At 38.3% G+C, this 13,505-nt stretch overlaps 2 protein-coding genes across 3 annotated transcripts; one reads left to right on the top strand and one right to left on the bottom strand.

Moving 5' to 3' along the window:
- The first annotated feature begins 476 nt into the window (after positions 1 to 476).
- LOC5571571 (S-phase kinase-associated protein 1) lies at positions 477 to 1,623 on the top strand. 2 transcript variants are annotated; one of them, XM_001653650.2, is made up of 2 exons: positions 477 to 700; positions 844 to 1,623. In XM_001653650.2, the coding sequence occupies exon 2, from the start codon at positions 867 to 869 to the stop codon at positions 1,353 to 1,355; it is 489 nt and encodes a 162-aa protein (XP_001653700.1). In that variant the 5' UTR covers positions 477 to 700; positions 844 to 866; the 3' UTR covers positions 1,356 to 1,623. The 2 variants fall into 2 exon arrangements, with proteins under 2 accessions (XP_001653700.1, XP_001653701.1); XM_001653651.2 differs by having other exon boundaries at positions 841 to 1,623.
- A 10,032-nt stretch (positions 1,624 to 11,655) lies between these two features.
- Positions 11,656 to 13,500, bottom strand: LOC5571562 (meiosis-specific nuclear structural protein 1). Its single transcript, XM_001653649.2, has 3 exons — positions 13,366 to 13,500; positions 12,410 to 13,303; positions 11,656 to 12,217 (listed from the first exon to the last, which is right to left on the bottom strand). The coding sequence occupies exons 1-3, from the start codon at positions 13,366 to 13,368 to the stop codon at positions 11,687 to 11,689; spliced, it is 1,428 nt and encodes a 475-aa protein (XP_001653699.2). The 5' UTR covers positions 13,369 to 13,500; the 3' UTR covers positions 11,656 to 11,686.
- Positions 13,501 to 13,505: the final 5 nt, after the last annotated feature.

Raw genomic sequence — 13,505 nt, 5'->3', positions numbered from 1 at the left:
ATATCTGAAAAATGAATTCCCTCTGATGACGTGCGTTGGTTTATGGTTCACTCTGGCTGAACAAAATTACAGTTTTACGTGTCCTTCCAAACAAAATTTGTGATCTAAGATTACAAGAGATTGTTCAAATCACTCGATATTTTTATGGAAGAGAGATTATGATTATTTAAGTCCTTTGGTGTAAAAAACTTAATTTGTGAAAAAATGGCACTTGGTGCGGTTTAGCAGAACCCCTACCACTTATGATCTCGCCCTTAAATCCATTGGTAACCAAGTGTGGATTTACACGGTTTTTTAACAATGCTACAATGAAGAGAAGATCCTCCTCTACAGTGGTGATAGTTTTTATCTTGTGTTTTTTTTTCATTTGCATAAAACTTCGAACTACATACTTGGTTGGCAACACTTCCAAGTGCGCGTGAACTCAAGGAACTCAACTTTTTTTTTCGGTCCGCTTTGAGTTTGGCGTTTGGCGATTTCGCAGCAGAGTGAGTCAACTGGTCAAAGTGAGTGTAGGTACGCGTTAGAAAATTTTATTCCCTTGTTCGCTGCGTTTTGCTACTGCGTGGTAGTGGAAGCAAAAATAGCATTCGTTCCTTCCTCTCTTTCTGTGTGGCAGCTGTAGCCATTCGTAACTTTATTAAAATAAAATCCTTTCCGGGTTGTAGATCTGCCGTTTTTCCTTCCGGAGCCCTTGCAGGTAAGTTCTGGAACCGCAGACTCCATCTTGGATTCTTTGTTGCATTTGCGGATGCAATTCATGTAGAGTTAGATCGATATTTGTGGTCGAAATTAACGAAGGAAAAAATGGTGGAATTTCATTTCTCCTCTTTGCTCTAGCAGGTTATAAATAGCAGACGGTTACAATGCCAAACATCAAGCTGCAATCTTCGGACGGAGAAGTGTTCGATACGGACGTTCAGATTGCGAAATGTTCCGGAACGATCAAAACAATGCTGGAGGATTTGGGCATGGACGAAGGGGAGGACGAGGTGGTCCCACTGCCCAACGTGAATTCGGCCATCCTGCGGAAGGTGCTCCAGTGGGCAACGTACCACAAAGACGATCCGGCACCGGCCGAAGATGACGAGAACAAGGAGAAGCGCACAGATGACATCAGCTCTTGGGATGCGGACTTCCTCAAGGTCGACCAGGGAACGCTGTTCGAGTTGATCTTGGCGGCGAACTACCTGGACATCAAGGGCCTACTGGACGTAACATGCAAAACGGTCGCCAACATGATCAAGGGTAAGACCCCGGAGGAGATCCGGAAGACGTTCAACATCAAGAACGATTTCACACCGGCCGAGGAGGAACAGGTACGCAAGGAGAACGAATGGTGTGAGGAGAAGTAGAGGAGCTAAAGATGTAAGTTTACCTATATTTAAAAACCCTTTTCTTTAAAAACAACTGCAAAAAAGAAAAAAAGCACGGAAGGCTGTATTTTGAAACCTATATTATTTGCTGGATTAAAAAAAACGAGTTGAACACGCAATGGAGCTCTTGTTTTGATTTACAGAAAATCACGCCTCCATATTGTTCTGCATATAAATATCAATGAGCAGGTTTTCTTGCTAGATGTAATCTTATCCGAATAAAACTTAATTGTTAGCTGTAAATTTAGCTAGAGCAGAATATGTTTCGAAATAGTTCAAAAGAAAACACATTTCGGGTTGAATTTCCGTGTAAAGGTTTTATTTCTGTTAGTCTAATAGCGCTAATTGGGCAGCGGAATATGCTCTCGGTCGCTTTCGCGAATAGAGGTAATAAACTATAGAGGAAGAATGTCGCTGGCGTCGCTGCAGGAACATCTTTTGCTGGCGGAGATAGGCAGGGCTATAAATGTCAACGCGAAAAAGTATGCAGTTTGACACTTATATACCCGACATGTTTCTGAGCGAGAACAAAGGGAACAGCAGCGACATTCGTCCTCTATAGTTTTCTATCTCTATTCTTTCGCGTAACACTCCCGAGCAAAGCTGTGGTATCATAAGTTAGGCGCCAAAGGCACGTTACCCGCCAATTGGGAGATTGACATCGTCATATTTGAACCTATTTCGTCTTATACCCGATGGGAAAGGAGATTGTTATAGTGCAAACGAAATGTGCGGGGTCCTCAATCAAGCACGCCGCTGAGCTCGAGTTAACATTCGTCTTACACAAATTTCTTTCCGTCTGATGTTTCCTAAGGTTTTTTTTTCAATTATCTTACCATTTTTTCTAGGATATCTTCTCCAACTTCCTCAAGAGCCCATGAGCTTCTTAGGAAATCCTTATGAGTACATCAATTTTTCCTGAAATTTCCTTGACTTATCTGGGCACAGAGTATCATCGTACTTTCCAAACGATTTACAAATGCAAAATGGCAAATTTGCCGAAGAAAGCTCTCAGTTAAGGTAAAAGGGTGTAATACGCCCCCCCTTAAGGAAAAACTGCTCTATCGCAATAGCAAATGCATCACTCCTAAAGTTTTTTATGTCAATGTGTTGCTTATTTAGTTGGTCATGCTCTGCATGCAACTTTCTCTTTCCAGGTTGCTTCTGAAATATGTACTAGATGTTTTTTTGTAAACCGTCCCAATGTTTACATTTCAAAACAACCCGGGCAATATGCCCCTCCCATAGAAAAAAGGTCCACAGCGTTGTAGAAATGTTTCCAATGAGAATTCTACCACTTGCTAAGCTTAAAGTGGTCCATTAGCAGTCGTCTTCCGGTAAAAGTTTTTGTAATAAGTACAATAGTAAAGGAAGGGCTTCATTAACGGCAAGGCTTGCTTATCGGACGCATAATTTTACGCCAAAAACCTTGTTTTCGATATTTTTAGAATTTCTATTGATTGTTTATACTTCTCAAAGAACATATATGCGCAACATCATTTATTCGCGAATAGTTAAGAAATGGAATCATATTTACGTGTAAAAGAAGCCTTAATCCCGTGAAACTTCAGAGGGGCGTATTGCCCCGGTAGGGCGTATTACACCGAGTTACCCTACTAACTGATTAAGTGTTCATTGAACACTAAGCTGAGAAGCAGGCTCTGTCGCAGTTAGGACGTAATGCCAAGAAGAAGAAGAAGACTTTAGAACTTACACTTCATCAGAAGCTACTTTTGGATTTTCTTTAGAATCCCTCCACGTTTTCTTTTCAAAAATTGTCTAATTTCAGAAAATTTTCCCTGACATTCCTCTGGAGACATACCTCCCTGGGCTTGGGATTATATTTTCCAGGGAGCGATGAATTTTGATAATTGATCGCTGTTGTTAGTAGTTTTGATTAGATGTTGGGTGAATTTCAAAGCAATGGCAAACTTTTTATTACAAAATTTAGATTTTATCTTCTGACCTAAAAATTCTGGTTAAACTACTGTACTATGCAGTTGGGCTGCACTAGGCTATCACTCATCAAAATTACTTTCACTTCGGGAAAATATAATTTCAAACTGGCGAGAAGTAATGATAACAGATGGTAAATGATAACAGATGGTAAATGATAATAACAATGAATTTATATGAAAATGGTGTAATGTAATTTTGATGAAAATTTGTAGTTGTGATAGTGAAATGTGATATACCTAATGGATAATATATCTGAAGTGTTATACGAAAGTTGATGAGTTATATTCAGTGGTATACGTGATAGTGTCGATAGTGAGTGATGAAATGAAATGGGGAATGAGGACCTTTTAATAAAACTATTTCGTTCTTCACTTTAACCACTCTAGTAGCATTTCGGGCCTTATCATAGGTTGATAGTAGTCTGAACTACTAGACTGCAAAACTACGGTAAGGGCTGATTGCTGCTAGGGTACACAGTGACCATTTGAGCAACATTGCTTAGGAACGTCTGTGTGATGAACGCAATAGAGGCTTATAAAAGCAAATGCTGGGAAGGAGCTTAGGGCAGATTAAAAGTGCCAGTACTACCCCTATCGCTACCGACAAAAAAAAATCAATTTTTCCTGAAATTTCCTTGACTTCTCTGGGCACAGAGTATCATCGTACTTTCCAAACGATTTACAAATGCAAAATGGCAAATTTGGCGAAGAAAGCTCTCAGTTACTAACTGATTAAGTGTTCATTGAACACTAAGCTGAGAAGCAGGCTCTGTCGCAGTTAGGACGTAATGCCAAGAAGAAGACTTTAGAACTTACACTTCATCAGAAGCTACTTTTGGATTTTCTTTAGAATCCCTCCACGTTTTCTTTTCAAAAATTGTCTAATTTCAGAAAATTTTCCCTGACATTCCTCTGGAGACATACCTGGACAAATCATTTAGAAATATCTGGAAGATTTACTAAAGGAACTACCTTTGAAAATCTTTGCAGTAATTCCTGAAGTTATTCTTAGATAAATTCATAGAAATATTTAATAAATCCATGGCTGTTACAACAGTCGCGATTCTCGGGTTTTTCGCGGCGGATCTGGTGTTCCAGGTGCGAAAATCGCGAGTAAATGAAATTCTGTCGCGAAAATTTTCCATATTCTACCACAAAAATTGCCAACAAATGGGTTTGATACGTATAGTAGTGCGAAAATTTGTTTTAAAAAATGTAAATTCTCGTCGTATGATTGAGTAGTTTTTATAGCACTCATAGTTTCAAAGTCTATAACAACGGCGTCCGTTTCCTTGCGGTCATCGGGGAAAAAAATCAGTGGGGTTGTGTACAAGAAACGACCGCATGACGTTAACTACGCCATGTGAATTTATGCATTTGAATTTAAGTCAATTGTCATAATTGCAACCTTCTTTAGTTACACTCAAAATAATCCAAACGTCATTGCTACGTCAAAAATCACGTAGATCATTCAAAATTCATTTTACCTCCACTTCACCTGACTAAGGTAATGATTACTAAACCACACATAACCATCAAATGAATACTCGGTAATTGTTACTGGGGCTACTTGTTGCACTTACGTGAAAAACACGTAGGTACCTAAATTCATTTGACATCTGCATATCGCACGTACGTTCAGTGTTGAGCTCTAATAGTAAGACGGCGCCCGCTAGATTTTCAACGAGCTGCTGAACTTCAAACCCTGTTTAAGATTGATTCCGAGGTAGATATGCAGTGAGTACCGAAGAATCTTGTACCACTTCATATTTTTTTTCCTGATTTCATATTTATACACTCAAAATAATCCAAACGCCATTGTTACGTGAAAAAATACGTGATTTTTTTCATCGCACTTTTCGCGTAGCTCTTACGTGAATCATAGGTAGCCCAGAATGAACGCATGAACTTTTGAACTTCGTCCATTCCACCAGCGCTACACGTAAGAGCTACGTGGATTTTCCGGTAGCCTTTACGAAGCGTTTCAATAGGACCTAGATGGTTTTGCATTAAATTTAACTGTAATAAAGACCAATCTTATTTCTAATAGGCTTTAGAAGAAAACTAATTCCCAATTGTAAAATGTGAACAAACTTAAAAGATTGTGATATTTTTATTGTCAATCTGAGCATTTTGAATCCTGTTTCCCCAATTTTGTGAGTGGTCTGTCTTGTTGTGGCCTTCGCGTGCTATAATTGATAGAGGTTATAAATCAGGTATAAAATATTAAATAATGCAGGGATTCTTCGGTATTCAAAGCATATTTACCTTGAAATCAATCTTACACATGGTTTAAAGCAGCAGCAGCTTCTAAAGTTCTTCAAAAATTAAGCGGGCGCCATCTTAGGGCCCATTCACAAATCTCATAACGCTGAAGGGGGTGGGTGGGTGTCCTCGTGATGTTACGGCTTATACAAAATTTAGAAAATATTCATACAAAAAATGTTACGAGGGGGTGGGTGGGTGTCTAAAATGGCCATTTTTGGCGTTATGAAATTTGTGAATAAACCCTTAAGATTTGAGCTCAACACCGAATGTACTTACGTACAATATGCAGCTGTCAAAATGAACTTAGGGGCGATCCATTAATTACGTAAGACAATTTTCAGGGTTTTTCAACCCCCCCTCCCCCCATGGTAAGATTTTTTGTATGAAAATTAAAAATAAATTGTATGGCGCGTAAGAAATCCCAAACCCCCCCTCCCCCCATATACCCTTACATAATTAATGGACAGCCCCTTAGGCACCTACGTGAATTTCACGTCAGTGCGATAGGTAATCTCAGTAAAAATTACCGAGTCACTATTCGGTGGTTATGAATGATTTAGTGATCTTTATCTTAGTCAGGTGAAGTGGTAAAATGAATTTAGAATGATCTACGAGATTTTTCACGTAGCAATGACGTTTGGAGTTTTTCGAGTGATAGCTACCAGTGAAACGCAAGAAAGTTCGTTATTATTTTGAACTTTTGTTTTCATTGGAAACTGCTACATTGTGATGTAGAATAATTTTGAAACTTGTTATAAGCTTTGCATACTTTCAGATCGCATAGAAAAAATATATTAAATATCATATCCTAGAAAATAATAGACAATAATGCTCTGACCTTTCGTAAGTGGAGGGCGATGAAAACACCTGCCCGAACTTGCCCGATCGTAAGAATAGCCTATAAGCAATATCGCTGTTTTTTTACACACTTAAATCAGAATGCTGATCTCAGCTGTGCAAATCTCGGTTAAAGTTCGTTTGCTGACAACTCAGCAAAAGTGACGTTTGATGTCAGCGGCACCCACAGGAGCTGCTATAAACAAACTTGATTTTTTTCTGATATATCAGCTAAAACTCAGTTGCTGATCGCTCGGCTGTGCGGATCTCGGCAAAAGAATGAAAATTAGCTGAGCTCAACTGAGTGTGTAGTAAATATTCTTTGAAAATCAAACAAAATTTTATTTCTACCATCAAATTTTTACCAGACCTGTAGGCGAATTCCGGCGCGTATTTTCTTCGAAGAAAAGAAAATTTTCTGCTGGTGGATTATAGAAGAAAATTTCTTCTCTTCGAAGAAAATGTGCGCCGGAATTCACCTGCTGCAGGTGAAATTTCTTCGAAGAGAAGAAATTATCTTCCATAATCCACCAGCAAGAAAATTTTCTTTTCTTCGAAGAAAATACGCTCCGGAATTCGCCTACTGTTTTATGCAAATAAATTACATAGTTATTGGTGATATATGGCATTTTAATTGAAAAAATACAAATAAAACTCAAATACTACAGTTTTTAGCACAATTTTCATAAAAATTGTCAACATTTTAAAAATAGTAGGCCTTGGAAATTTGACGTGTTTAGCAATAGAACAATGAACAACTTTGCCGAAGAAACCATGCACCTAAAATGCCATTTGACCGAAGTGGTATATGAGTCATTTATGCAAATAACACAAAAAAATATGACTTTATCTCAAAATATCGGCCTCATTGAAAGGATCATTTTTGCTGAAAACACCAATCGTCTATCTCTTGATTCCGAAGAATTACAGGTTGTTTCCGCGTTTTTCCGATTCTGCCCCAGTGTGCAACGCCCACTTTCTACTTGTAAACTTTGCGAAAATGAAGCTGGAATTAGATTATTTATAGGGTAAGCGTTCCCTTAGTTGTGGGTGTTCCTATAGTTGCGGTAGTGCCGTTTTCACTGATTTTATTACATTAGCCACAGAACCAGCACTGCCAATCGACGTATTGGCTTGTTGATACACGGAATAATTGAAAAGAGCGTTCATATTGCTTTAAAACTGATGAAATATCACTAAAATTGCTCAAACTGTTCTTGCTTGTACCAATAGTTGCGCTAAGGTGTTCCTATAGTGGAGGATCCCATAAGAAAACCACGGATACCGCAACTATAGGAACACAAATTAAAAATATACCGCAACTAAAGGAACAGTGTACCAATAATGGAGGTATTATTTTTCACTGACATGCCGTGGATTACTGCGATGAAATATTTTTTCTCATTAAGTCAATGGTCGTTACATTCCGTTACAACATTAACATGTACATTCGTTGCGCTTCTTGAATTTAGGCTGTTAAATGAAGTTCAATGGTGCTTAGTACCTCCACTATTGTTACATCTACCCTACCGTTGTTACAAAAGAGGTATTTCTTTTTATGGCAATGTAAAAACCATATTACAGGGTGGCCACCAAACCGGGAAAAACGGGAAAAGCGGGGAAAAGACGGGAATTTGAATCCACCGGGAAAAAGACGGGAAAAACCGGGAATTTGAGAAGATCACCGGGAAAATCGTTTTGAACGAACATCTGCAAGCTGTAATCTACAAAGTTACCTCCAAAATAAATTATAGAAAGTAGCTATGTGTAATGACATTCTCATGGCATCTGCAATTTCAAAATAATTTAAAACAATAATTATTTAATTTCTACTATGCTACATCATATTTCTTAAAACTGTTTCACTCTATTCTAAGCAATGTTTCAAAATATTTTTTTGAATTTTTGTTCTCGTACTGTCAGTGTTAATATTTTTTGAACTTTTCTAAATTTTTTTTACTCGACGTTTTGAATCAAAGTTTAATTACTTATTGCAGATTTATTAGCACTTTTCTATAATTGCTGGATACCACAACTAATCTTGTAAACAAGCCTTTATTAATAAAAGTTTTTAATATGTCACTTATTATCTAGTCGACAAAGTTTTTGATAAGGGTGCATGTACGATTTTAATAACGATCAAGCTGTTACAGCTCATATAAAATGTGTAGAATATCCATACAAAGAGCATTACGAGAGGGTGGATGGATGTCAAAAATGATAATTTTCGGTGTTATTAAAATTGTGAGTGAGCCCTATGTAAGTGCTTCTACATGTGCGGATTTGTTTCATCCATACCTTGAACTTATTTGCTTTAGAGAAGAAAATTCAAAGGTTTAAGAATTGAAATAATTTAAATTACGTTAAAGATCTACTTGGGCATCTTGATGATTTTCTCAGACATCTTGGGCTTTTGTTGACCATATTATCTGAAATTCAGCATTAAGATGCGCTTAAGGTGATTGTTTACCAAAGCCAAACCTTGAAATTTCAAGAGCACGAGTCTATTTGGTTCTCAACAGAGCTCTGAGCTGAAATTTTGATCGTTTTATCATCACCAGAATGCAACCAATCCATTAAATTTTCAACGGAAACGGTTATCAGGTTCTCTAGATCTTAAAACTTGAAGTTGAAAATTCTAAGTTTGGCTTAAAGGGCTGTTGGTAAATATGGGTCAAATAGCATTCAAATTAAACCCCTGTCGTGTCAAGAGTAGGATCAATTAACCATCTCTTTCCCATGATAGATAGCTCCAGGGCTTCATTGATTTTCGACGAACGCGAGAAAAATCAATTCAGATGAATACTGTACCATGTCATAGCTCTCAGGATAAGATTCTATATAGATTAGAGCAATCTAATAGTTAACTTATTGTTCCAATAGTGAAACTATTAATAAACAATCAAATTACTATGAAAAAAAAATAACTAAAACATTTTAAACCGTTAAAAAAATGTTGCAGTGCTTGTCATAGAAACGATACAGAAAAGTCTATTGAAGTCGCTGGAAAGAATGGATTAAAAACCGGGAAAATTAAGTAAAATATACCGGGAAAACCGGGAAAAAAGCGGGAATTTCAAAATCAAAATTCGGTGGCCACCCTGATATTAAAATAAGATTGTCGCCACTTATTTGTACTCAGTGAATCTACTAGTAATTTTCCTCAGAGTTATATTCCCTACGTCGTACATGATAACGATGTGTCTAGCTAGCTAATAGTAAGAGTGGCTACGGATCATTCTGGTTAGCAAAAGGCACACTGATCGTCACCAATAGTATTAATGTCCACTTCGAATAGATTAATTATTTGAAATGGGCATCAATTCTATCAATGACGCAGAATGTCCGTTGGATCACATCCGAGATATTATTGCGTCTATGCCATATGAATTATGACGCGGCTTCAAGCAAAAAAAAAGCCAAAATATAATACCGTTAAGTCACCAGTCACCGTGCGGCCTCCATTCACCGTGCACATAGACAAATGCCTACAGAATATTCATACAATTTTTACAAATTACTCTTTTGTCAGCAAAATAAGAAAAAACTGATGAAATGAAGTAGTTTTTGTCACAAAGCATTTTGAAAAACCTAGTTTATGTAGTCAAAATCATGTGAATTCTGTTTGATACCGTAAAACGGGGCGAATAGAAACAAAGCGACCTACAGTTAGAAATGCGTCTATTATGTAATGATAAACTTTAAAAACCTGCGGAAATATATTTTTTTCATTAGTTCAATAGCAACAGAGTATCGCTAGACTATTTTCAAATTAAAATTTTTGCTACATTTCTCATAAAAAAATTAGGAAGAAAATATTGAAATCTCAACCATTTTTGATAGCTTGAAACATCCGCCATTTTTGCCGATTTCTAACATGATCAAAAATTGAAATTGTTTTTAATAATTTTAATTTCTTTCATCGCCAAGTAAATATATTTGGATATTTCATCAGGATACAGTTGAAAAAGTGTTTATTTTTCCATTCAAATGAAAAAAAAGTATTGATATTTACTAAACAGTGTTTCTATTCGCCCCATTGCGGGGTGAATAGAAACACACAACATTTTTATAAATCTCTGTCCGATATAATTTTAATTATTAAACAGCAATTGGGGTCTTAGCAAAGGAAGACGCGACCCATATTTGAGGCTAATAAAATTGTATTTTAATCACACGGTTTAAATTGTACACATTCGAACATGTCAGAGAGTGTTTCTATTCGCCCCATTTTACGGTAATGATATTTTTCAACACTCTTAGTAGAAACGCCAAAAAATCACATTTTTTCATTTTAACGATAGAGTATGAAATTTTTTTAAATTTCAACAAGTTTTCACTGTGGATACTATTAGTAAGATGTATTTCATCGTATGAGCAATAAGATTTTATGCAAATTAGAATTTTTTATTTTGCTCCAGTCGAAACCCAAATCCACGGTGAATGGACCCTTTTCAATATATATGGTTCCTATTACCGTGCATTATGCAACTATTCGGCAATATTAGATATATTGTTATGTTGTCATTGAACTACTTCATATTAAGTTTTTGAGTGAATATGGAATGGTTTGGACAATACAGTCAAACCTCCTATAACGGTTTTAATGAAAAAATAATGATTTAGACAATTTTAATTTTTTCTATGGTTTTGATTGTAAATGAAGATTTGAATACTCTTAAAAATGAGTGCGCACACTACTAGCAACATAGTTGCACCATCAACAATGTTTCTTCGAGATACAAAATTAAATCATGACGAAAACTATACGCACGGTGAATGGTGCACTAGTGTGCACAGTAAATGGTGACATAGAACGGTACGAGACGACCTTAGCATTACATTTTCAAACATAATTTTTGAGTAATTTTTTGTTATGCATCACTAGTTTTAGATTTTTTTTCTGAATTATTATATAATTGCACGCTACATAGTGGTATTCAAATGCGCTTCAAATTATTTGGAAAAGTTATATAATTTTTTGAAGTGCAAATTTTTCTTAAATGCATGGTGAATGGTAGCTTGACGGTACCTCCACTACAGGTTACGTCTTTGGTTTCCATCATATGGGCTAATGGATTATGCCCTCCCATCGCGGCAAGGTCGTATAACCAAGGGGAGGGAATTATCTAAAGGAAAGTTAATACAAGCAAATGTGAGATCGTTTAGAGCAAGGAAAGTTTTGTCCATATTCAAAGTGTGTATAGATCTATGAGTCTCCGATTTTTTCTCTACTAAATTAAGGCTTTATTTCTGTTCGCTCTTAGGCTTGGGCAGCGGAAGATGTTCCCGGTCACTTTCGCGTAACACCCCTGGCGGTAGGAACCCGAGCAAAGCAGTGACGTGCTCTTTCAAAAGTTTGATGCGTTCCTCTTCGATGATTTCCTGTCGCCGTTTCTCCTCTTGCTCGAACATGCTCTGTTGTTGCATCAACTGTTTCACTTCATCAGCACGCCGTCGTTTACGTTCCTCCAGCAATTCTTGAATATCTCGTCGATGTTCAGCCAATTTGAGGCGTCGTTTTTCATTGGTCATTTGATCGATCCGATCACGTTCTGCCCATAGTTTGAGCTGATCCTCCTTGAACTTCCGTTCGTCGTCAGCCTCCTGCTGACGGCGGCATTCGATCTCCATCAGTTGCCTCTCCAGACCGAGCCGAGCTTCGATTCGTTTGCGAAGCTGCTGCTCCAAGTCACGCTGAATACGATCCTCCTGGCGCTCGTCCAGTTCGGCGGCGTATATATCTTGCAGTAGCTCTTCGCGTTTGCGAGCTTCGTCCTATGCGAAAATAAAAATCAATCAAGGGACATTAGATACCATTTTGGTTAAAATAGAGACTTAAGTAACATCCATATAAAATAGAAACCTTTTAGATACTTGAATTGAAATAGTGGCCAAATCTCTAAAACAAGACCTTCTACCAACCCTGTTCCTTTTCCCAAGCCACCACCTGTTCGCTACCATACTTACAATTTCCACCTGCAGTTCAGTGACCATCTTCTCGTTGAGCTGTTCCCGGAAACGGGTGCACTCAACTTTCCGCTCCCGTAGCTCCCGCTCCTGAGCATCCCGGTACTCCAAAAAGCGTCGGATCCTTTCGTTTTCTTCCGCCAGAGCAAGCTTCTGCCGTTCCTGCCAGATGGCCTTCGCCTCCTTGAAGTATTCCATCTCCATGCGGGTTCGCTTCTGCAGTTCCAGCTTCCGTTGAATTTCCGCGAATCGCTCCTCCTGGAGACGTTTACAGATTTCGTCCAGGTATTGTTTCTCCCGAAGGAATTCTTCGTACATGATTTGCTTCTGACGCTGCAGGGCCTTCATCTGAGTGTGGAGGGTATCTCGAAGCTCGCACTTTTGCTTCCATTGCTCTTCCTCACACTGTTTGATGTATTCCAAGTTGTCCAATCGCTGCTGTTCAAGCACTTCCTGCTCCTTCTGAGCTGCGATCTTCTCCTCCAGCCTTCTGGCTTCCAGTTCCGCCTTCTGGGCGGCAATCCCCTTGGCCACATAAGCTGCCCTCAGTTTGGTCTCAAGTTCCCTGAGTTCCTGATTGGACTCCCGGAGCTGTTGTCGAAGTTTTTCCTCATTGATTCGACGCCTGTTGGCATCGTGCAACTGCATGGCCAATTCCTGCTCCTCTTGCAACTGTCTCTGTCTGATTGCTTCCTTGGCCTCTTCCTCCTGTTGTCGGGCATTTTCGTCCCGTTCTCGCCTCTGGGCCGTATTCTGGCGCTTCAGGAAACTAATCTGGCTGTTACGTTGAATTTGGTTGAAATCTTTGTGGTAGCTCTCGTGCTGTTTGGCGGTTTCCACTTCCCGGCAGAGAGCGGTTTGGCGCAACTGGCGACGTTTTTCCGGTGCGGGAAACTAATCGAATAAGTAGATAGTTTTAAACTATGAATAATTAAGACAAATCCGTAAGTATTTACCATTCTGTTTTTACAATTTCCCTAGAATCAGCATCTGGAAACTGCGGGAAACTTTCCAATGTTTGGTCAACAATTTTAAACTCGGCGACCATGGCAACAGATGTTTCGAAACTCGATGCGTTATCATGTGGCGCAGTTTG

Source organism: Aedes aegypti, chromosome 1 (genome assembly GCF_002204515.2).
Source record: "Aedes aegypti strain LVP_AGWG chromosome 1, AaegL5.0 Primary Assembly, whole genome shotgun sequence".
Classification (NCBI taxonomy): domain Eukaryota; kingdom Metazoa; phylum Arthropoda; class Insecta; order Diptera; family Culicidae; genus Aedes; species Aedes aegypti.
The sequence above is the reverse complement of the archived record's forward strand: the minus strand, read 5'-3'. Positions and strand labels throughout refer to the sequence as shown.